This window comes from Vipera ursinii, assembly GCF_947247035.1.
Source record: "Vipera ursinii genome assembly, chromosome: 2".
NCBI classification, from domain to species: Eukaryota; Metazoa; Chordata; class Lepidosauria; order Squamata; family Viperidae; genus Vipera; species Vipera ursinii.
Window position 1 is genome coordinate 174,566,476 of NC_139513.1, and position 23,947 is coordinate 174,590,422.

The 23,947-nt window shown below is 38.9% G+C and overlaps 1 protein-coding gene across 1 annotated transcript in view; it reads left to right on the top strand.

Annotated features, from left to right (window-relative positions):
- Positions 1 to 15,159: 15,159 nt before the first annotated feature.
- Positions 15,160 to 23,947, top strand: part of PDE4A (phosphodiesterase 4A) — a gene marked incomplete at its 5' end in the record, with an annotated part of 176,901 nt that continues 168,113 nt past the window's right edge. The window contains one exon of the mRNA XM_083353707.1: positions 15,160 to 15,252. Within this exon, the coding sequence (XP_083209833.1) occupies positions 15,233 to 15,252 (20 nt within the window). The remainder of the gene's footprint in view (positions 15,253 to 23,947) is intronic.

Genomic DNA, 23,947 nt, shown 5'->3' on the forward strand with positions numbered 1-23,947 from the left:
TGGCCTCTTGACTGCATGGCTTACATTTCTGCTTCTATTTATCTCACTCTCGGATCTATGCGCACATGTGCAGCATATATGCACAGTATCTTCCAGCTGAGGTTTACATTTCATGCTTCGATTGAGATTCCTCTAGTTCTTGTCGTATGAGTTTGTTTCATATAAAATGGTTAACCTTTAAGCAACATCCTTGGCTCCCTTTACTGCAGCACCTTAGTGTTGCTACTTCCTTTTGCTTCTCTGATGGTGAATTATAGCATCCTATACAGGCAGTCCTTGACTTACGACTGTTCATTTGGTGACTGTTCAAAGTTACAATGGCACTGAAAAAAGTGAGTTATTGTTGTTTTTCACACTTATGATCAGTGTAATATCTCCATAGTCATATAATCAAAATTTGGGTGCCTGGCAACTGGTTCATATTTTGTGACTGTTGCATTATCCCTTTTGTGACCTTCTGACAAGCAAAGTCAATGGGGCAGCCAGATTCATTCAACAACTGTATTACTAACTTAGCGACTGCAACGATTCACTTAACAACTGTGGCAAGAAAGGTCATAAAATGGGGCAAAACTCACTTAATAACTCACTTAGCAACAGACATTTTGGCTCAATTGCGGTCATAAGTTGAGAACTACTAGTACTTGGTATAGCGGTTAAGATACCAGGCTAGAAACTGGAAGGTGATGAGTTCTAGCCCCATTTTAGGCTCAAAGCTAGTGGCTAGTTTGGGGCCAGTTACTCTCTTCCAGCACCAGGAAGCAGGTAAGGACAAACCACCTCTAAGGTGCCCTGAAGCAGGTAAGGGCAAACCACCTCTAACTGCCCTGAAAACTGCAGGGGGCAGTTAGCAGCAATCAAAACTCAAAGACTCAAGAATCATGACTCCAAGGCACCCCCCCCCCCCAAATGTGGGGCACATAGAATTAGGTAGCTAGACTGAGATCCTTTCTCACACTAAGCTTTGGTGAGACTTTTAAAACAGACCTACCTTAGGTGAAGTAATCTTGGTAGCTGTCAAACTCCATGGATATGGAAAGATTGAGGAAGAGAGAATTGTACAGACTCTATTAAGGTATCTTTCGTGCCAGGTAAAGATAGAATCAGGGAAACTGCAAGAGAAATGCCAACCCTTGTTTGTGGTAAGTTCATTAAGGTGGAGTCTCTCAGAGCATTTTGAATAGATACTTTCCAGGGTTTGGGCCACTTGATTAAGTTGCTGCTTAAGTCATAAGGTGCCAACAGATTCTTCTCCTATCTCTTGATTGTTTAGTCCTGCTTTCCCTTCCCAGCCTCTTCAGTGTTTCTCACAGTAATTTTATATAAGTTACTGAATGGCTGAGTTGGGGGCAGTGGCTATTTTAACTGCAGCAACTCATAGTACTGGATTCTTCCCTTTTTTTTGGTGTACCCCATCCAGTTGTTAAAACAATCACCCGCTTTCCTAGTGCCATACTTGGCAAGATTACAGTAAGAGAAACTCTTAACATTATTTACTGATAAAAGAAAAAGGCTTTTAATTTCATTCCTTCTAATTACTGTATTCACCAAGAATCTCTTCATCTTGCTGGGGAGAAGGGAGGGGTAAGAACAGAGAACAGAATGTTGAGTTTGACACTAGAAAAGATAGCCCGTTCTATCCTGCTGGTTAATTACTGATTAGCTCTATGTGTCTCTTGTTCTGAAGAGGCAGAAACAGGACAAAGGGATATAGAATTTATGCTTTCTGTCTGATTGTTGGAATTAGGGGAAAATACAACAGGAAGATCAATAAATTTAGTTATTTGAAGGATTGTGTATTCTATAAGGGAAACATTGGTGCAGTATTTTTCTGGCAATGAGAAATATATCACAGTCACACCATGTAATAAGACAAAATGAAAGCTCACCAGGAATATCCCTCCTTGCGCATGAATGGTTCAGCTAGGAAACATTGCTGTGATATATTGCCTATTGCATTATCTGCAAGATACATCTGACGCTGCCTAAAAAGCATCCCTTTAAACAAGATTAGCCCAAAACACGGATTATACTTTCCAGAAGTATAAACACAGCATTAAATAACAATTCTGTTGGACGGGTCAGGGCCATCATGGATAAGTAGGCTTTACTTCAACAGTCATTATGCTGCTGAATAAGGCCAAAGAATATCTCACTAGCCTGGGCTCTATAGAATCCATTTCAAAACTAGAGTTTTAAAGGAATCTGCCATTGGCTCTCGCATCCTGTCACAAGACTCTAGCCAAGAAGGACTGATCTCTGGATGTAGGTTTCAGAGCTTTCAGTGAGTGGTAGGACAGATTTATTCTATATCCAAGACATCCTTAACTGAAAGAGATGCTTGGGAAGCTGAGGCTGCCCATGGACCCCTTGGCTGTGTCTCTTGTTTAAGAGTCACAAAAGACGGATAGGGAAGCTGAGGTTCCCAGCTGCCTTGAACCTACTTCCTCAAAATAGAAAGAGGTCTTCCAAAGTATGCTAAAAAAAAAAGCCCATTGCCTTGACATTTCTGTTTCTACTGATGATGCTCATTTTGCTTGATATTAAAAGATTTTGCAAAGGTCTGCCAAACTTTAAACCCCTGGCTCCTGGAAAGGCAAAGGGTCAGCACCATGATTAAATAGTGGCTTTTGATGGCGCTTACTACATCCTCCCACTTCAGTGAGGTATTAAAGTCATCCGTCAGTACTGCCAAGACACTCCATTAATAATGGATTGGCAGCATGAAGAGTCTGTCTAGGATGGAAGCAGTGACAGTGGCAAAAGCAAACACAGGCAGAACTGGAAGGAATATGTTTGGCTTCTTGATTTTAAATGTACAGTCAGGGGGCAGTGAAGATGCTGGGATGACAGCCATGATTGTTAATGTGCCACACTGAAGTACAAAGTAGCAGGTGGGAGTCAGAGATAGACTTCAAACATCTGAACATGTTTTTAGTTATTAATATTTAGCTATTGACGTTACTGCTTGTTCAATGCTGTCAGTTGCTCTTGATCGTTCTACATATTGCAATTTTACAATGAAAATGATGTAAAAGACAGCCTAAACATAGATTGTAAAAACTGCAGGAGCTGAATCCTCACCATGCCGTTTAAGTTCAAGCTGTTCTGTCAGGCTAGTTTACTTTTGACTATAAGAGGATGGATGGTTTGAAAAATGCCTGGCATGAGGAACTTTGGGGAAGTAAAGAGATTCCTCCATTCTGGATCCACACCTTGTATATTACCAGATCAAATAACACAGCAGTAAATATGTTTATCTTTCTCAAATCTATCTGGACATTGAAGAAGTAATTGAAGAAGTAGTAATTTTCTTTCTAATAGGACAGCCAATGAGTTGTAGGAATTATAGTTCTAACACCTATAGAGAATCTTTGGAAAGGTTCACCCAAATTTTAGATTCTTCCTCCAGTTCTGGAGTAAACAAAGCATCTGGGTTTAGGAGCTGTGAGAGTATTAGAGCAGGATTGTAAGAACAGATTGTCATGATTAGAATTTCATAGGATAGGAAGGAAAAATCTGCAGTCCTCTAAATACTGCTGAACTACATCTACATTGGTATATTTGCTGGGACATTCCTGTACTGATTCCATGCCAAAAGTGCCCAAAGATAAATCCATTGCAGGCAGTCCTAAACTGAATTGAATAAGAAAAACCACTTTGATTTATTTCAACCTACAGATTGTTCCTTTGAATCGTGCTTTCTTTACTCATTTGCACTTATGAGATATTTCATTACCAAACTAGGTAACATCATCAGGGTATTTTTTTTTCTTTTTATCAGTACTTGCACATATTGTAGAAGTTTGGGAAATTAATCCATGCCAACTCATATAGGATGAGTTGAATTGAAAATATTTCATTTCTGCCTTTGTTGTTGTTGTTAGCTGCGAAGTCGTGTTCTACCCATCGTGACCCCATGGACAATGTTCCTCCAGGCCTTTCTGTCCTCTACCTTCTTCTGGAGTCCATTTAAGCTCACGCCTACTGCTTCAGTGACTCCATCCAACCACCTCATTCTCTGTCATCCCCTTCTTCTCTTGCCCTCAATCTTTCCCAGCATTAGGCTCTTCTCCAGTGAGTCCTTCCTTCTCATTAGGTAGCCAAAGTATTTGAGTTTCAACTTCAGGATTTGGCCTTCTAAAGAGCAGTCAGGGTTGATCTCCTCTCGGACTGACCGGTTTGATCGCCTTGCAGTCCAAGGGACTCGCAGGAGTCTCCTCCAGCACCATAGCTCAAAGGCCTCAATTCATTGGCGCTCAGCCTTTCTTATGCTCCAGCTTTCACTGCCATACATTGCAACTGGGAAGACCATAGCCTTGACTATACGCACTTTTGTTGACAGGGTGATGTCTCTGCTTTTTAGTGTGCTGTCTAGATTTGCCATGGCTTTCCTCCCAAGGAACAAGCGTCTTTTAATTTCTTGGCTACAGTCCCCATCTGCAGTGATCTTGGAGCCCAGGAAAATAAAATCTGTCACTACTTCCATGTCTTCCCCATCTATTTGCCAGGATCATTTCTGCCTATCAGCTCCTTATTATGAGCCAAAATTGTCTGGACCACTTGGGAGTACATAGATTATCTGGAAAAAAAGACTGAAATAATTGGAAAGAGGATAGTTTCTTTTTCAAGTTCAAGGGTTACTCGTGAATAAATTTATACAACTGGAAGTATAAATGTTATCTACATACCCATCAAAACATGAGTTCTTCAAACATGCCTTCCAAAATAACTTTGGCTGCTCACATTAAACTCTGTCAATTGTTCCTCACTCTCCTGAGCTGTTAGAAGAGAATTGACCATAAATATATAAATTGCAGTTCAGTTTCTGATTTGTGGGCACTTTAGGATCTTAATCAAGATTTCCAATTTCATGCAATAATAACGAGGGTGAGCATATATTTTTTGTCACATTATCCGCTAATACTATATTTATCACTCAATGTAATATTTATCCCTGTCAGAATATTATTATTCTAATTCTACTAATCTAATTTATCTGGCTATCAGACAGGAGTCTGGTGAAAAATACAGGCTTCCACAGTGTATCCTTTTGGTTCTGGACAGTCAAAGTGAATTGTCTTTTTAAATTCATTTAAAAAAATGTCTTCTAAAATTCATTTTTAATTTATTTAACATAATTTTAAACCACCCATCTTCAAATGTATAGAGTAAACATTATAAATAATAAAATAAAATAAAATAAAATAAAATAAAATATTATGTTCTTGTCAAGCCAGAATGAATTCCACCTGTTTCCTTCTGCCTCTTCTCTCTTTTCACCTCTATGCTCTTACTTGGTATATTTTTTCTTCTTTGTTTACCTTCTGAGGGCTTTTAGAGACTGCACAGGGGCCCAAGATGCACTTTGGAGAGCAGGATTGGCAGGTGAGGGTGGACTATATACCCCTCGCCCACCAAACGTCCCCTATGGCTGTCCCTCTCATTATAACATTTCATTCTGCCAAAACAGCATACACTTAAGTAGCAAACATATTAGGCTGAGGTTGGTAACAGAGACTTAATGATTTGTTGAACAAGTAAGTTTATTGTTGTAACCACAGGCCATAACACATAGTATGCCATAAAATGCAATAAAGATAATAGTAAAATAATAAGATTGTAAAATAAAGTAATAAGAGTTACAAGAATGAGACTCATTCTACCATTATGTCTGATTTTGCAAACGAGTTATTGCTTCAAAAAAACAACAACAAACCCCAGCCTCCCCAATTCTGCAAACTATATTTGACCAGAAAAAAAGAGAACCAAAAATGTGAGGTTGCATGGCCACATGGCTGTCATCTGATGTGTATCCCATTTTAGCCAGCTAGAGCGCCTTAGTTTTGATTCCTTAAGAACGTTTTCCCCATTATGTGAATTATCATCTGTAATGAACTCATATATTGTGTTAGAAGGGCATTTTTATTATCATGTATTATCTGGTGAGTCTGCCTAATGTGTTTTGCAGCCTTAAGGAGCAGAATTGTTGTTGTTATTATCATGTCTCTAAATGTTCTTTCACTGATTTGACAGAGATTGCTTATGTAGTCAAAACATCTAAAGCACTTACTGTCTGCAGTGGATCAGATTTTTTTTTAAAAAACAAAAAAGTCTTTCCACTCTTTCCCTGGCAAGACATAGTGACCAAATAATTTGCTTACTTGTATTCTGGCATGCTATGAAGCAGCCAAGCATGGGCAGATACGGTATATTCTTCTTTTTCTTTCTTTTTTTAAAAAAGCAGCACGGAATTTTCAAAACAACAGCAGAAGAGGTGGTTAAGAAAAAAACCCGAATGTTCTACTAGTTGGATGATTGGAGCCATCAGGATAACAAAGAAATTGGAAGAGCAGCAGAGCTAGCTGTCCAATGTGGACATAGTTACAAACCTGGTCAATAGTAATCCTTCTCCCCAAAGTTGTTCAAATGAGGTTTCTCTCTTGCTTTTAAACCTAGTATCTGGAACAAGGAATCACACTGCAAGGCCCTGCTGACAGATTGGCTAAATTCTTTGCTAAAATCTCATATAAAACCCAATTCATTCTTAGGTTTAGGTTTAGGTTTTATTAAATTTTTATACCGCCCTTCTCCCGAAGGACTCAGGGCGGTGAACAGGGCATATCATAAAACTACAAAAATACAAAAGTTAAAAAAGAATTAAATTATTGCCCACAGTAAAAACAATAGAAAATATATATAAATATTAAAACCCTAAGTAAAACCCTTCTCCTGCTTGTTCTTCTTTTCATGGTATCATATATCCCTCCTTTGTTTGACAAGCCTTTCTCCTCAGTTCCACATGGAATCGACTGAAGGAAGGTCCTGGAGTTAATGAGGGAATAAAAGAATATCTATTGTGTGAGATTTGTACAATTTGTACAGATGCACCATTCCAAACAATGAAATCCTAAACTAGATCAGATTGGAACAGAATGTAGGGTTTGGGGAAAATACGCCACAGTAAAATACAGAGGAAATTCTTTCTGGGGAGGTATATCATACTCTTTTTTTTGAAATTTCTGAAAGTTAAACTTAGCTTTCAAGTCCATCGTTTAACTGCAAATAAACTTGCATCTGAACCTGAAATACAAGATTTGCTGTGGAATGTGTTTAACAATTAACAATAAATACCTTGACAGAGCAGTCTGTTTGGCTAAACCTGGCAGATAAAATACATCCTTCTGTCAGTTCCTGTGAAGTGTGCGGAGGTGTAAATTGATAGAGGATGTTGGAAATAATTCAGTTGCAAGATGTTCAAGTGGCTGCAAGTCCATATTTTCCCATATGCTTGGAAGAGCAAAGAGCCTCTGGCTGTTTCCTCTGGGAGTTATCTTTTTTTTTCTTCTTAGACAGATAGGAACAAGCACAGACGTAAATCTCTGGCTGTCCACCTTCTTCTAAAGTGATTACAGGAGACAGAAGGGAAGCTATCCACAAAATTTCTCAGCTTTGCCTGGGATTTGATTAATCCAGATAGCGAGGATTCTATCAGAGAGAACTAGATGTTGCAGGAAGACAGCCAAGTAAGTTCTCACGGACAGCTTCTTATCATCTGCCTCACAGCAGTTTGACAACACTGAGGCTTAGTACTCCATAAAGGGCTTTTATTGAGGGCGTTATCATGAACACTGAACTATCATATTCTATGGGTTTTTTTTCTATGGTTGCCTTCATAGGCAGATGATGATTTTTTTTCTTTTGAGGACTATTTCATTGAATGAACTATTGGGTGAACTATTCCCTCTGCTTTGAAGTGGCATAGCCTGGACACTGATTACCCTTAGGGGGACAAATAGGCTTAGGGAGGGGAGGGGAGCAAGTGTTTAAAAGTTTGTTAATAAAGCAGACAGAAAGTTATCATTAATACTAGACAGCACTCCTGGTAACGTTGAATAGTGGGGTAGCTTCAGAAAAAAACAAAAGGAGCTGCTTATTCACACAGTTATTATCCTAAACTGTGAAGTTAGCTATCATAACACCTCCAGAACAACAAGGAAGTTATTTCAGGCTGTTGAGTTCGATTTCTTATCATAGTGAAAGAAGAATAAGATGTAACATTAACCTTCCTAATAACAGGAGCATACAGTGTTCAAGTTTAAAATCATATTAAAACAGCAGAAGCCAAATAAATACTTAAACCTTGGGAAAATAAAATGAGCATGAAAAAAGAAACATGAAGGCACTGTGAAGGGGTGGGGGTGGTTCTTATTTAGTCGCCTCTTTTCACAGTCGGGATGCCCCCTTCTAGAAGACCGAAGCTGAACAGGAACTTTAGACGCAAGCCTTCTCTGAATAACATCCCTCCAGAGATCAGATTGGCCCCAACCCTGCCAGCCTTTCACAAGGCCCTGGGAACATGGTGTCATAACTCTTGCAGTAGCTATACTGATTGTTACTGATGGATGTGACTACCTTCCTCTGAAGTTTAGGAATTTGTACACTTTTGTTATGGCTTTTATAAACTTTTTATATTATTATTATTATTATTATTATTATTATTATTATTATTATTATTATTATTATTTATTAAATTTGTATACCGCCCTTCTCCCGAGGGACTCAGGGCGGTGAACAGGGCACATATAAATAGAGGATACAAAAATTAAAAAAAGAATTAAATAATTGCCCAGATAAAACAGTAACAATATAAAACCCAATTAAAAAACCCTAACTTCCCCCATCAGGCCAGGCCAGCTTGTTAAAATAAATGGGTCTTCAGACCGCGTCGGAAAGAGCGAAGGTCCGGTGCCATCCGGAGCTCAACCGGCAGTTGGTTCCATAAAGCTGGAGTGCCCACAGAGAAGGCCCTCCCCCTGGGGGTCACCAGCCGACATTCTCTGACCGGTGGCACCCTGAGGAGGCCCTCTCTGTGGGAACACACAGGGCGGAGGGAAGTTGACGCCGGCAGCAGGTGGTCCCCGAGGTACTCCGGACCCATGCCATGTAGGGACTTAAAGACAATTACCAGAACCTTGAATCTCACCCGGAAGACAACTGGTAACCAATGCAGCTTGCGGAGCAAAGGTGTAATGTGGGAGTACCTGGAAACTCCCAAGACAACTCTCGCGGCCGCATTGTTTTTAAATTGTTGTATTGTTTTTTCCCTTCTGTTCATTGCTTTTAAGCTGCCCAGAGTCTTATATATTAGACAGTAATTATGTAAATTGAAAATAAATTTATACACACATACACACACACACACACACACACACACACACACTCATTCACGGGGTGAAAGTGACATATTTTAAGTCATCAAGCTCCTTGCTCAGTTCAGGAATCCAAATTAAAGTGTCCTCCACAAATGATTGTCTATCCTCTATCCGAACACCTTGAAAGAGAATCCATTATCTATGGGTAATTCGTTTCATTGTCAAACTGCTTTTGCTGATAGGACACCTTTTTTCATAGCATTCCATTAAAATGTGCTTTTCTGTATCTTAAAACCATCATTCTGTGTTCGACAACCTGGAACTAATGGAAAGCAGGTCTTTATCTTTTTTCTGTGTGATCCTCTTTCGGGTATTTCAGAAGCAAAATATTCCCAATTTCTCCCAACTTTCTTCAGAGGATTTTATTTTTAGTGCCTTGATCATTTTGGAGCTCTTTACCAACCTTTCATATCACCTCAACTTTTAATCCTGCTGCTTTCTTTTACTCTTCCCAGCTGCCTAACGAAACACACAGAGTCTTGTTGGAAAAAGATTTAGCTGCTTCGCCTTTTCTTTGTGGCCTGTTAACATTTTGCCATCTTTTACTGAGAAACCGATCTAGTAATTATTTTTTATTTCTCTGAATTTTGAAGCCTTTTTTTTTGTTGTTGTTCCTTGCTTCCTTTGCCAACCTCAGCTCATTCTTAACTTTAGCATTCCAGATACAATTTCTACAGTTCTCAATTCCTTTTGTCTTTCTTTTCACCTCCTCTATATCCTTTTTTAAAATAATAATAAACCTTTATTGTCAAAGTACAACATGTGTACATTGAGATTAGCTGAGCCTCCCCCGTGCTCTCTCCCCCCCACACACACAGTGACAACAAACCCTCCATCCTACCACACCTTGTGAACCAACTACACCACACACCGGCCTCCCAAGTCAATTCTGCATAAGTTCACAGAGATTATGTCCCATTTGAAAGTAGCCTTTTTGTGTTGCCACGTTGACTTCTTTCTGCTGCCTTCCATTTTCTCACTTTTTAAAGGAACTCCCACCCATCTTAAGCTCTTTTCCTATTAACTTCTTATGCCAAGAATCCCAGTTATCTTTGCTGTGAGTTTATTAAAATAGTCTTTTTGCTCATCCGAGATACATGTCTGATTATATTTCTATACTAGCTTTAATGTTCTTTTTAAAAAACCCAAAAGCAGACTGACTTAATTACTTTCCACAAGATTTGTGATACTTCTACTTCCTTAACTAAGAGCTTTTCCTCATGACCATAATAATGTGCTTTATTTCTGTCTTTGAGTCATAACTTGCACTCTCCTCACAGGCTACCTTTTCTGTGTATCACCAGTTCTGCCACAACTTAATATGATAGCTTGGAGTAGTGTTAAGGCACCAGGCTAGAAATGGAAGACCATAAACTCTAGTTCTACCTTAAGCACAAGGCCAGCTGGGTGACTCTGAGCCCATCATGCTCTCTCAGCCTAGGAAGAAGGCAAGGGCAAAGCACTTCTGAAATCTTTCCAAGGAAACTGCAGGGACTTGTCCAGGCAGGCATTTTTCTGTAATCTCATTGCATCAGAAATTCCAGCCTGTAGTAACCTAGATCAGGGGTCCCCAAACCCAAGTCTGTGGACTGGCACTGGTCCGTGGCATGCCAGAAACCGGGCCACGCATACAAGCAAAGCCCCATCCGCAGGATTCAGGCAGCATATGAAACCACCCCTCCGGTCCACAGAAAAACCTCTCTTTACAGAACCGATTCCTGGTGCTCAAAAGATTAGGGGGCACTGACCTAGATGACCTTGAAATGGCAGCACAATAGAAAATGGATATCAAACTTTTGCCCTATATTCCCCCATCTCCACATGTCTGCCTGGGTGATCAGAAACGTCCGTTTACAGAAGAATTCAAACCAAAGAGCTGTCAAAGCTATTGTGCATCTAGATATTTCTTAGCACAGTAGATAAAGCTTATTTTGAGAGGGGCGAATGAGCCCACAATTTTCTGTGTCAGTTAATATTCAGCCAAGAATGGTCAATTCGCTTGATCCTTTCTCCACCCACTGAAGGAGAAAGTTGGAAGGATTATGAGTTTGTCTCCCAACAAATTTAGTGTTAGTCAAATCCCACATCAGTATTACTTATCATTGGAAAATGTTCATTTGCTTTTGGAAGCATTTCAATATTTTTTTTCTTTATTGGTCGGTCAGTATTAGATAGCAACAACAATATTGCTTTTACTTGTTCCTCCAACTATTTTTAATCCAGATGTTCTCTATAGTACTGCCAAATTTATTCACCTGGGTTTCTAAGCAAGAGTGAAATGCTTCTAACAGTTCCTCTTTCCTCCCAATTGCGTCTGTTCTTTTTAAATAGAATGTATCTTCCAACTCTATTATCACACCAAAGACAGTGGAACATTGTTCTTAAACATTTCCTAAGGTATAACTGCAAATTTAATCCTCCATGAAACAGGAGATATGGAAGCTCTGAATTGTCTCTTTCAGTATGTATTGTAGCATGTTTGCCCAAAGCTAGGAGCTTCTCTCCTCTGAATGCAATGCATAGCCAAGCAACTGTCTGATTTTTGTTCTTAATTTTTATAACATTCTATCAAGCATCTTTTTATAACCGAAATCCCAAGCTGTTGTTAAAACAACTCTATTTAATGGATTAAGTCAAGCCGGATTGGCTTTTCATCTTTCCAGTTCCTTCTCTCCATGCTTTATTCTTTTCTGTTGAGCAGATGGTTGCATTTAAAGCTTAAAATCCTGCTTTCAGGGCTGCACCCAGATCTGATGGAAAGATGTGTATCCAGTAATGCAATGGTTGAGCCAACTGGGTGCCTCAGTGCTGAAGAATTTTGAAACTGGACAGCATGGATTAAGTTGTAACCTTTTGTAACTTTATCTCACATTTGATTTAGCCAGTCATTGTCCCCCAGGGAGGCCATTTTAATAGCTGTGCTCAGGTGAAGCGGAAAAGACATTGTCCATATGCAAACAGTGAAAAGAATTTCCCAAGAAGGCAGAACCTTCTGCAGTGCAGAATTGAGGCTGCAGGCTCCCTTGGGCTCATTTCAGTCCTCTAAATTTCATTTGGATGTAAAAACAGGGAGAGGTCTGAAAAAGAAAAGGATGTGTCAGGTGGGGATGGGCATCTTATCCATCCTCCTGCTTTATTTCCCATGTGTCCCCAAAGGAAACAAGCCCTCAGCGAAAAAAAGAAAAGAAAAGAAAGCTTACACATTCCACTAGATGTGGTGGCTTGGAATCATAGGAACTGAAGTTCCAAATAATTAGGTGGCACTGTTGTAGAGAAGACTGCCATAGCATGTTCAGACAAACTGGAGGATTGTATAGTTCATATAGTTCATAAACATGGAAGGAGACCAACGGGGTTATTATTCCTATCAAGAATTATGACCAAATATGTAGTGAGCTCATCTATTATCTAAATAGCCTTCACAGTACCTTCAACTACTTGGGGTCCAATTTCAAGCATTCTTGACAGGAAACATTGCAGACTTCCTTGAGAACAGTGATTACAGAGCTTAGCAATTCCCAGGCATCTACTTTTAGTGTGGAATCATTCTGACTATTTTGAATGTTTTTCTAAAATCTGATACCTTAGACATTAATTGTATTTTTCTGTGTTCAGATCCCTGAGACCATACAAAACAAGTTATAGACTTCCATGTTGAAACTTTTCTCCAGTGTAACATCATTTTACCCCTAATCTATTTTATAGGTCTGCTGTAGATAAATGATCCAAAATGTTTCTCCTTTATGGTATCATCACATGGAAATTTGCAACTCTCACAGTCATTTGGTTGCTGTGACTTAATTGTAATAATTAGATTCCTTTCTACACAGATACAAACAACAATAAACATCCCAAAACATGTAAATAGATAAACTTATGATCCAAACTGGGTATTCCAACTGGACTATGCTTTTTGCAGTTGAGAATTCAACCATGAGGTGGTCGTGATATCTGCATTCAACGTATGTCTTTAAATACATTTTAATATTTTTTCTGTTAAACTGAATGGTTATTTTCATATTAATCTATTTTGTGGTTCAGTCTGCATGACCTTTCATTCTTGACTGAAATCTTCCAGTCCTATTAAATCGTAGAATATCCTTGACACTGTTGGGGAGGGGAGTTAGATAAAATGTAATGTTCTAAGCCCTGAAAATTAATAATGCATTATAGGTGTGTGAAAGTTAAAATGTTGACTGAAGCAAAAGACTGCTCTTCTTATTTCTCAGTTTATTTTTACTCTATTTTCTTTATGATTTGAGCTCAGACAAAACATGGTTTCCTCTGCAATCATAAGGAAATCTGTATGCATGGTTGGGCTACTGACACATATATTCTGTTTGATTCTATATTCCAGTGCATGCAGATCTTCTCCATTAATAGGACTTCTTTCTCATCTACAGTTAAGCAATGTATCTAGCTGTATCAACCCTGGAAATTATTGAATGCAAGCTTGAGTTTCTGGAAAGTTGATATTTACAGTGCTGAGCAATGTAGCATGAAGTGTGACATATGGTTTTAGATCTCTATTTGGCAATGGAGAAAGAGAAGGGTATTCCCAAAGACTGGTTGAACCACTAAGAATGGTCTCTCATGCTTTATTTAGATAGCATTTAGAAGTGACAGCTAAGAAAAGGCATATCAGTTTTCTCTCTCAAACACTTCAGCCCTGTAGGATCATATAACCAAAGTGAAAATTATTTAGCAATATTTGCTAGATTCCGATCTTTGCTTTTGCTCTGCTGCTACTTTAGCTATTTCAATGTTGTTTTCAACTTTTGTTGTTTTTAATTGGCTAGACTTATTTATTGTCTGTAGTTGCCTATAGTATTCCTTTTATTGTAAATATGTATGGTATATATTAATAATAAATTAATAAAAATTGGTCCCGGTGACCAACCCAGATTGGATCCTGCAATATTATCCTGAGACATGTATATTTGCCTTCATTCGTAATAAAAATGAAGCTTAGCCAAAGGTTTGGAAATGTTTATTTGTTTACATTTCCATGTCTTCCTGTTCTCAGCTGCTCAGATATATAAATGGGCAGAGAAGAAATAACCACAGTGTTTTTATTAAGCATTTATTCATTGCTCTGACAAGTTCCTTACTTATACCAATACCCAGTGCTTTCTTTGTAAAAGAAAAAGGTGCTGGAACTCATACATGTCATACAATCTGCCTTGCCTACCCTACACGGTTCCATCCAAAAAAGGTGCCGGAACTCCGTTCTGAGCGTTCTATGAGGAAAAAAGCCCTGCCAATACCACCAATGTATTTTTGGGACAGAATCCAACAGAACAGAACAATTCCTTAAATAAATATTTTCTTAACATAGTCTTAACCAGTTATTTGAAAGCATGAGCTTCATTGTGTCAGTTTTGGATGTGAAGCTTGTGTCCTTTTAAAAGTGCTGACTGCATTTGAGTGGAGATGGTTTTTCCTCATCTCCCAGAGCACTAAACCTGCTGAAGACTGCTGTCTTGCAATCTCCTCACAAGGAGCAGCTGTCTGGAGCAACTTTGGGCAATCCTAAGTCCTCTCCTTATCTGGAAAGGAGTTATGAAGAATTAATCTGCTTGCCAGGTCTTCATTCAGATGTGGTTGTTGGCTCCACTTTTATCCAGTCCATCTTCAGTTTGCCATTTCTTCCTCAGGAAATTCAAAATTATCAGTAAATATTTATGCTGTTTATTAGTATATCGGAGTGCTAAACCATCACTATATTTTTAGGTGAGGTTCACATTTCTTCTCATTCCACAGAGCCATGGCAAAGAGACTTAAGTTGAAAAACAAAACTAGTCATTAAAATATACAAATTCCTGACAGAATGTGCCCACTTAATAAGCACAGGAAATTATTATAATGTCTGTTATAATTTATGAATGTTACAACTTACCTGTGCCAACTCTTCAGGCTTTAAAATTCCTTTCTTCTCAGCTGGGCCACTGTGAGGTGGAAGAGGCATCTGGAAAACAAAACAAAATAAGAACTGTCCAAGCATGTGCCTCTGAAAAATGCTTCTTCCATTTATAATGTAAGTACTGTACCCAGGAGATAACTGTTCTTGGGGCACTGATTTGATTAATCTTAAGACTTCTTTTTTAACCAATGTGATTTTTTTCCCTGAGCCCTGAAGCTGTTGCGCCATCTGTTAGGGCCCTTTGATGCATATTCTTTTAGTATTCAAGTGCCAGCAGTCAGCCTGTATCACAAATACAGGAAGTCAGTGCTGAAAAGGCAAAGCTAGAATGTGCAGAATATGGTTCTTAAACCTCTCATTGGTTCATGTTATTGTGCAATCAAAATAACCATTCTCTCTTAGGCTCAGCTTTTGTCAAAATCCAATCCCTTATTTGTTTTAAAAGCAATAGGGGACACATGATAACTGTCTTCCAGTACTTGAGAAGCTATCACAGGGAAGAGGGGACTGACTTATTCTCCAAAGCACTAGAAGTAATGGGTGGAAGCTTGTTAAAGAGAAATCCAGCCTAGAAGTAAGGAGAGATTTTCTGACAGTGAAAACAATTAATCAGTGGAATAGCTTGCCTCCTGGAGCTGTACGTGCTCCATTACTGAAGGTTTTCAAAAATACACTGGACAAACATTTGACCTGGATGATATAATCATAATGTCTCCTGCCTTAAGCCAGGCGTGGGACTAGAAGACCTCTGAGGTCCCTTCCAGCCCTATGATTCTAGGCTTTATGAGAGAAACCTTTCCCAGCATAGCATGTTTGTTTCCAAACATTTTTGAGACACAACATTATTTTTTGCAAATTAAACACTGCCCCAAATGTTTTTATACACTGCATAATAACTATTTGAGATGCACCAAGCTGAAGGCTTAATCCAATTCTATATGAAAAAAATGGGCCAGATCTCTCCCTACCTTTCCCCTCACCTACTAAGCAGGTTATTCTTCCCATTTTGCAAATTTGAGGAACAGCTATTGTTAGTAAAAAAAAAATGTCTTGCCTAAAGATACCTAACCAATTCAGAGCAAAGATAAGATTGGAAGCCAACATTTTCTGACCAGTGGCACCTTCTTCTTCCAGATGTTGTGTCAGCCCTCCAAAAGTTAGCAACCTTTAGATGTGTTGGATGACAGCTTCTATAATTCCTCGCCAACATGTTATTTGAAGAGCACGAAATGGAGAAAGGCTCCACCAGTTCTCCTGGGGAAATTTGTTTCTTCATGCAATTTAATACTAACGCTTGGTGTTCTCAGCTCTTGCTCAAACTGAACTCTACGTAAGCTTCTGCAGCATTCAATCCCCGTCATCGTCCTTTCTTAAATAAGGACCAGAGCCAAATGCCTATACAATACCTTCCTGTGAAAAGAGTAGATGGGATTCTGGCCTTGAGGGACCAGTTCAGACCTGAAGTGTTAATAATTTATGCAGAAAAAAATGCCAGCATCCCTATGTTTCATTTCATTAGCATTCTTTCAACTATCATTTGTAGCTCTGCATTGGTCCAGGGGGATCCATTGCATTGGTAAATTGGGCTCCCAGCATCAGGATGGGCAAAACCTTTTGTATGTTTCATGCTGTTTAATAGCTCATTAGTTCTGCAAGGTAGCAATTTTCTTTTTTAGATGCAGAGAAATATTGGGGGAGGGGATGGAAGAGAGAAGAGAAAAAAACACTGATGGGAAAATCATCCCCTTCTATCCATTCATTTGTATTTATCATTTTCTTGAGAATTACTTGCAAGCAAGGAAGTTTTAAAAAAAAAGTGCCAAGTAAAATTGCTGCCTCCCAGGCAAAATTTTCCAAGTTGCATTATTATTATTATTATTATTATTATTATTATTATTATTATTATTAATTATTATTATTAATTATTTATTATTATTATTATTATTATTATTATTATTATTATTATTATTATTATTATTATTTTATTTATATACCGCCCTTCTCCCGAAGGACTCAGGGCGGTGAACAGGGCAAATATATAAAATTATGATGGGAGTGACCTTTGTTAAGAAATAAAATACAATTAGTCATTCCTCCACCCAGGTGTTTCTCTTAATTAATCCAAGTTCTTTCTTAATCTTCTTTCATTTGTCCTACCCCTGTTTTTAAATGGACCCTTTTGTTTGGCTTCTGCCATTCAGAAAATGTTTGCCACGGGTGTAGAATCTAATCTGCCACTGTTTAGAATCTAATTCTGCAAGCTTAGAAGAAAGAAGAAGCTTTATTGCTAACTAGAATGGAGTCAGGAAGAACAGCTGATTGTCAGTTGGAGGGTGCAGGAACAGTATCCTTTTATATATGCAGCATTGTAAGCCCTATGATTGCTACCTCCTGGTTCTCCCAGGTTTCAATGAACTCTGCCTGGCTTTCATGCCCTTGAAGGCAGAGCACTGGCTGGTCACTGAACTGACATCTCTGTGGTGAGAACTGCTGCCTCTCAGCTTAGCTTTCACAGACCCAAGGGAAGCTATTTTCTTTCTGATGTTGTTGATTAAATACATATATTTGCATTTGGTACACCGGGAACAAATGTGGGATCTGAGGAGCATTTAGATGAGCAGCAGCTAAATGATGATAATAGGCCTTCATCACCATTTTCCTTGCCAGAACAGTCCTTAACTCTAGATTTTGTAACGAAAGCATCTGAACACATGTTGTATACAATATCCATTCATCTGTACATATCAACAACTGTTGATTTCCTTCCAATCAAACACATCCAAATTCAATCAATCTAATGTGTGTGACGGGGTGTGTGTGTGTGTGTGTGTGTGAATTATGAACAGCCTACTGATATTTTTTTTGTGTGTGTGGCATGTAGCCATCTCATTGATCTTGTTATGTACATATTTAATAGCAGCAGAGTCTGTAGATTTTAGTATGGGTGAAAAATTTCAAAGCTGTACTATGTTCATCTTTGTCATTATTTTCACCAGCATTTCCAATGCCAAAAGACAAATCTCTGTAGAGCCTAAATAGGATTTTGTTTATTTGGCATTGAGAACTTGTATATCAAAATAATAAATGACATTATGGTACAAATGGCTGTTTATCCTTCTGCTGGTCTGTGAATCTTTGCGGTTTCCCCATTTGTGGACCAAATATTAGAATTTTAATTAATTTTTGTCCCTTTTTAGGTGCATTGCAAGTTGGTTTTATGATTTCTCCTTAAGGACTTTTAAGACATTAAAATTTCAACCCTCTGCTATTTAGCAATATCACTTTCTGGCTTCAGGGATTTTTCCCCCCTTATCAACATGTAATTCCTGACTCTTTTATTGATTGTAAAGAGAAAGATGTGACAGAAAGCAGAGCAGGTGGGGGAAAGATTGTGGCACACACTGATTTGATGCTTTTCTTCTTTTCTCACTCTACCTCCTGGGTGTCAAATCAGCCAGTGTGGTTGGAAGTGTTTCTGCTTGCCTATTATTAGCATCAGTTTGGGATCATTCTCATAGATCTATTACTCGTTGAGGGGTGGAAGTTAAATGAGGCCATATTTCAAAGCATAGGCAAGTAAGAGGCAGTTTCTGATTCTTTAGTTAAGTTATTGATTCCCATTCGCTTCATTTCAGCCAATTACATTTTGCCTCCAGCAAGAGCATGGGGAGAGGGAAAGAGGAAAACATAGATGAACGAAATGAAATTTTTCAAATTTATAATGAGGTAAATTTCAAGTGATTGACTCCTCCATTGGAAGGGGAGTGTTATGTTAGCTGGAGAAAAACAGCAACACTCTATAACTAGGAGAAAAGGATTATAAATTATTCTGTTATTCAGTTTTAGTACCTGCTTGGATAACGTCATGATAAAACCTAGAACCTAAATGGCACTAAATTTTAATTGTGTCTGGGTGGAATGTGGAGTTTCTTGTTTTTCTTGTCTTATTTTAAACAGACTGTAAAGTTTTAATCTAGTTTATTTATGTATGCATCCCAAAGCTACCTTTTCAGTGCTAGAGAATCCCTAGGAACTGGAGGTGAGGACATTTTTGATGCTTGGGGACATATTTAAAACTTTTGTATTTCCAAAGACTGTAGGAGTGGGAGCAGAATTTTTAAGAGGATTTCTTCCCTTTTGAAAAGATTCAGGGGGTATACTTACTTTAAAAATTATTTTTTAAAAAACTATGTTATGTCTACTTTGGGATTTACAAAACAATTTGTTAATATTTTTTAGGAAACATTTCCTAAAAGGAAGCCATTTTGTAGCATCTGTGAGTAAGTGCACTACAAAAGGGGCCTTAGATCCTTGAGGCATATTTCTATGGAGCCGGAAAGAAAAACCTGCTTGCCTTTTCTCTAGCAGCTCAAACCTTAGTCCATATAAGTAGTAACATCATCAATTCCTTCAAATAAGATGTCTAGCATAATAGGAATGCAATGACATTGATATAATAGCATCATTAAAAATGGGCAATCTTGGTGACGGTCATCACATTTAACAATTGGGGAGGGACAAAGAACCACAGTGGATAGGACCATGCAAGGACAACCATGTTATTCATGTGAGTTGAGCTGGGATTTTCTGTTTAACTCTGTGGGTTTGGAGAAGTTGTGGGAAGGATAGCTTGCTTTATCCCCCTTCCAAATAGAGTTTTTACAAACTCCTGCCTTCAAATGGCATCAGTCGCTTGAGTGCCACATACTTTGGGGAAAACAAAGGTCCTAGGTGGTAGTAGTGGTAGAAAAGAGAAATTGGCAGGAGACTCTAAGGAGAGTCATATAACGCCGGCCTTGATGGTCCTTCAGCTTTAGGAGGACCTTCTATTTACTAGGGTTCCCAGGCCTTTATCTAGCTTCATCAGTTACTTGCACTGATTTCAGTAATTTGATCTACATTTACTGAGTCTGTAGTTAATGAAATCAGAAGCTCAGGGTCTGCAAGTAAATGCTTTGAACAAAGGTTTTCCATCTGGATGAAGAAAAGGTCACAGGACAATCTGGCAACAGAAGCTGGAAAGAATGGAAAATAAAATACTGTATCCATAACTCCTTGATATCACTGCAATTCCAGATACCCTGCGCTGCCCTCTACACTTCAGTAAAACTATATAGTATTTCAGATGTACATCATTTGTCTGGCATGTCATTATCCGAGCTTTCCAGAAGGAAAAAAAAATCTCCCAACAACCTGATTCCAAAACAACCAGCAAAAGGAAACAACTTTTACTCTGTATACTTTGAAGATGAAACAGAGGGCTTGTGCGTAGCTGGATTCTACATCAGGAGACCCATTATTGGTTCTCCTGCAGTCTTTTGGTTTAAAAAATATAATAGCAACCAAAGGGTGGGAAATTGAATTGAGATTTTCACACTGAGATAAACTGCTGCTTTGGCATCCCTCCCTTATGCTTTTTCTCCAATCAACATTCTCCTTAAACTACCCCATAGAAGACATTTATCAATATTGATATGCTTCGATTTGAATATTGCTTTGTGACAAAGAACCCTCCACTTGACGAACTCTGCAGCACAGCAACCTGTTGGGGAAGCAGGCAAACTCCTGCTCTACTTACCCTCCTAAATATTCAAACCAAGAGAGGTTTGAAAGCTGCTTTCAGCAGATCGGTATATTTTCTTTTTTATTTGTGCTGCACCTTTATTATTTTTACAAATAACTCAAGGCGGAAAACATATCCAACACACCTTCCTCCTCCTATTTTCCTCCCAACAACCACCCAATGAGGTGAGTTGGGCTGAGAGAGATTGACTGGCCATAATATTACAATATAATGTTATGTGTTATGTATCATGTCATAATATGATGGACCAAAGCTAACTCTCCAGTTTACTGGCAACAATTGTAATCACTGGGTACAAAGACAAGTGTGCTGCTTCTAGCTATGTGGTAGAGGGTTGAAAAAAATGTGGATTTTTCCAAGGGAATTATTTGCAATGCTGCAGGAGCACTGGGGGGACCACAGATTTTAAAGACCCAGTATTCTTTGCGTAGAGTTATGCTTGATGCCTCTGACTCTTAAATATGCATACTCCTACGCATAGAGTTTTAAAGTTATCATTGTTCATAAGGAACCAGAGTACAACTTACTAGTACATTTCAGTCAACTATTTTCAAATACAATAAATTCACTGCTTCCTACGCAAAGCATTAAAGAAGCTTTAGAGCTGCTGCTTCAGGTTCTGCAGCCTCTTCTGTTCCTACAGGGCTTATGATTTATGGTCTCAGCTCCATCCTTAGGATCTCATTCAGCCACTTTGACATCAGTAAAACAATTGATTGCCTTCCCTTCAATGCAAGCATAAAGTCATTTTTTTTTTGTACTGAAGATGCTTTGAGAGGATGGCTGTGTTAATCACTGCATGTCCTCCTCTGCTTCTGTTCCCCTCCTCCTGCCTTGGAGTCATTTGCTGTAATGAAATGCCTGGGACTACCATCGCTTTGAAAAAGTGAGAAGGCAGGCAAGAAATATGAGCAGGACAACTGGGAAATCCTGCTTTAGGAGCTAGGAGAAGAATACCTGTTAATGTTTCCCATATGAATAGAATAGAATAGAATAGAATAGAATAGAATAGAATAGAATAGAATAGAATAGAATAGAATAGAATAGAATAGAATAGAATAGAATAGAATAGAATAGAATAGAATAGAATTGGAAGGGACCTTGGAGGGCTTCTAGTCCAGCCCCCTGCTCAAGTAGGAGAACCTATACCATCTCATACAGGTGAATGTCTAGTCTCTTCTTTGACCCTTCTTGCATAGCTTGACCCGTACCATGTTTCTCCGAAAATAAGACCCAACCGGAAAATAAGCCCTAGCATGACGCTTCTAATATAAGCCCCGCCCCCAAAATAAGCCCCAGATAAGATCATCAGCCAGATGGATACATTTAGTACCATATTTCCCTGAATATAAGCCCTAGCCAGAAAATAAGCGCTAATACATTTTGGGGAGCAAAAATTAATATAAGACCTGGTCTTATTTTGGGGGGAACACTATAATTGGGGATGTCCACACGGTGTGGTCAAAAAAAATGGTGGCTATGGGATCAAAGCCTTGCCTGTTTTTGATGTGTGATGCACATAAAAACTAGGTGGCGCTTTGATTACACCATCAAGACTTCCTTCTTGACTGTTTGGACCACATCCTGAGGATATTTGTGACCATAAGGTGTTTGTATGAGCTTCCAGGCTCCCCTCTTGAATATCTGCCTATCTTGCCTGAGCTGCTGGCCTTATGTTCTGTAAAGCAGCTGGTCTAAAAGGCATGGGAGGAGCTTGTTCCACCATCACAAGTCATTCCCTCAAAATGACAGGTTCTCATCTTGACTATGGAGATGCCAGAAGTCTAACAACATGGTCACCCTTGGTAGACTGCCTTGTGTTTATTTGTCTTTTTTTTTAATCCCATCCTTTGTCAAGGCAGAAAGGGTGGGGAGTCCTACTTGATCCTTACAGCAACCTTACAAAGGAGATTAAGCTAAGAGGCCGAGTCACCATCACAAGTACAGGTAGTCTTCAACTTACTACTGCAAGTTAGCTCAAAGTTTAGGTTGCTAAACAAGTCAGTTGTTAAGTTGATTTTTGCCCCATTTTAAGACCTTTCTTGCCACAGTTGTTAAGTTAGTAACACAGTTCTTAAGTGACTCTGGCTTCCCCACTGACTTTACTTGACAGAAAGTCACAAAAGGTGGTCACATGACCCCAACATCCTGCAACTGTCATAAATATGAGCTAGTTGCCAAGCAACCAAATTTTTCAGCATGTGACGTTGGCGGTGCTGCAGTGGTCGTAATTGTGAAAGACTATTTTTTTTTCAGTGCAAGTGTAGCTTTGAAAGAACGGTTTAAGTCGAAGACTACTTGTAGTCTTTTAGTCCAGTCCTCCCACCTCCTGCCCACCTCAGCCATGATGGATGAGAATTCTGGGAGTTCTGTTCTCCAAGTCATCTTGAAGACATTGGGCTAGTGTGCTCTTGGTGACCTTTCCCTAATGCTGCCATTAGATTATAGTCTTACTTGAACTACCTGCAATTAGTTCAAGAGTACTCAATCATTAGTACATTCTTTTTTAATATTTTATTTGAAATCCCTGCTTCTCCCCTCACCTTCTCTCTTCCCCTGCCAATGATAGAGAAGAGGCTTTGCATTCTGAGTTAGGAGTTGAAAGTTGACAAAGAGAAAGTGTCCTGAGGGAAACTACCACATCTGTTCCATTATTTAGGGCTCAAGCATTTCTTTCAGGTGCCTGAACATCACAGAAGCCATAACTGAGTGAAATGTCAGATTCTGTCCCCAAGGACAGTGATTTTTAACTGTGCTCTAAAGACCACAGAGGTCAACCCGTTGTCTGTTGCAAATTTCCCATGTTTATCACCAGCCTGCTTTCTCCTCAGCTTCCTTCTTCCTATGTTCACCATCAGTCAGTTGGTTCACAAAAATGAATCGGTGACTGAAAATGAGTTCTCTGTAGCATGCAAGGAGCAATGGCAGAACTAAAATTCGGAATATTGACAACTATTGACAACAGTGAACGGGTCTTGAGAGTAAATACTGACTGTGAACAGAGAAGTACTGTGCTAAGTTGAACTGTGATCTTTCAGAAGTAATCCAAAAAGAAAAGTGTGAATAGGAAAGACAACGCTGACTTTCTGAAAACAGGATTTCAGACTGATGATCCTCTCAACTCTAGCCCCAGAGTGTTTTTTGTTGAAGAACATTTTATAAACATCTTAAGTTTATGCTCATGGTTGTTGTTATTAAGGCATGAGATGCATAACATAATTCAAA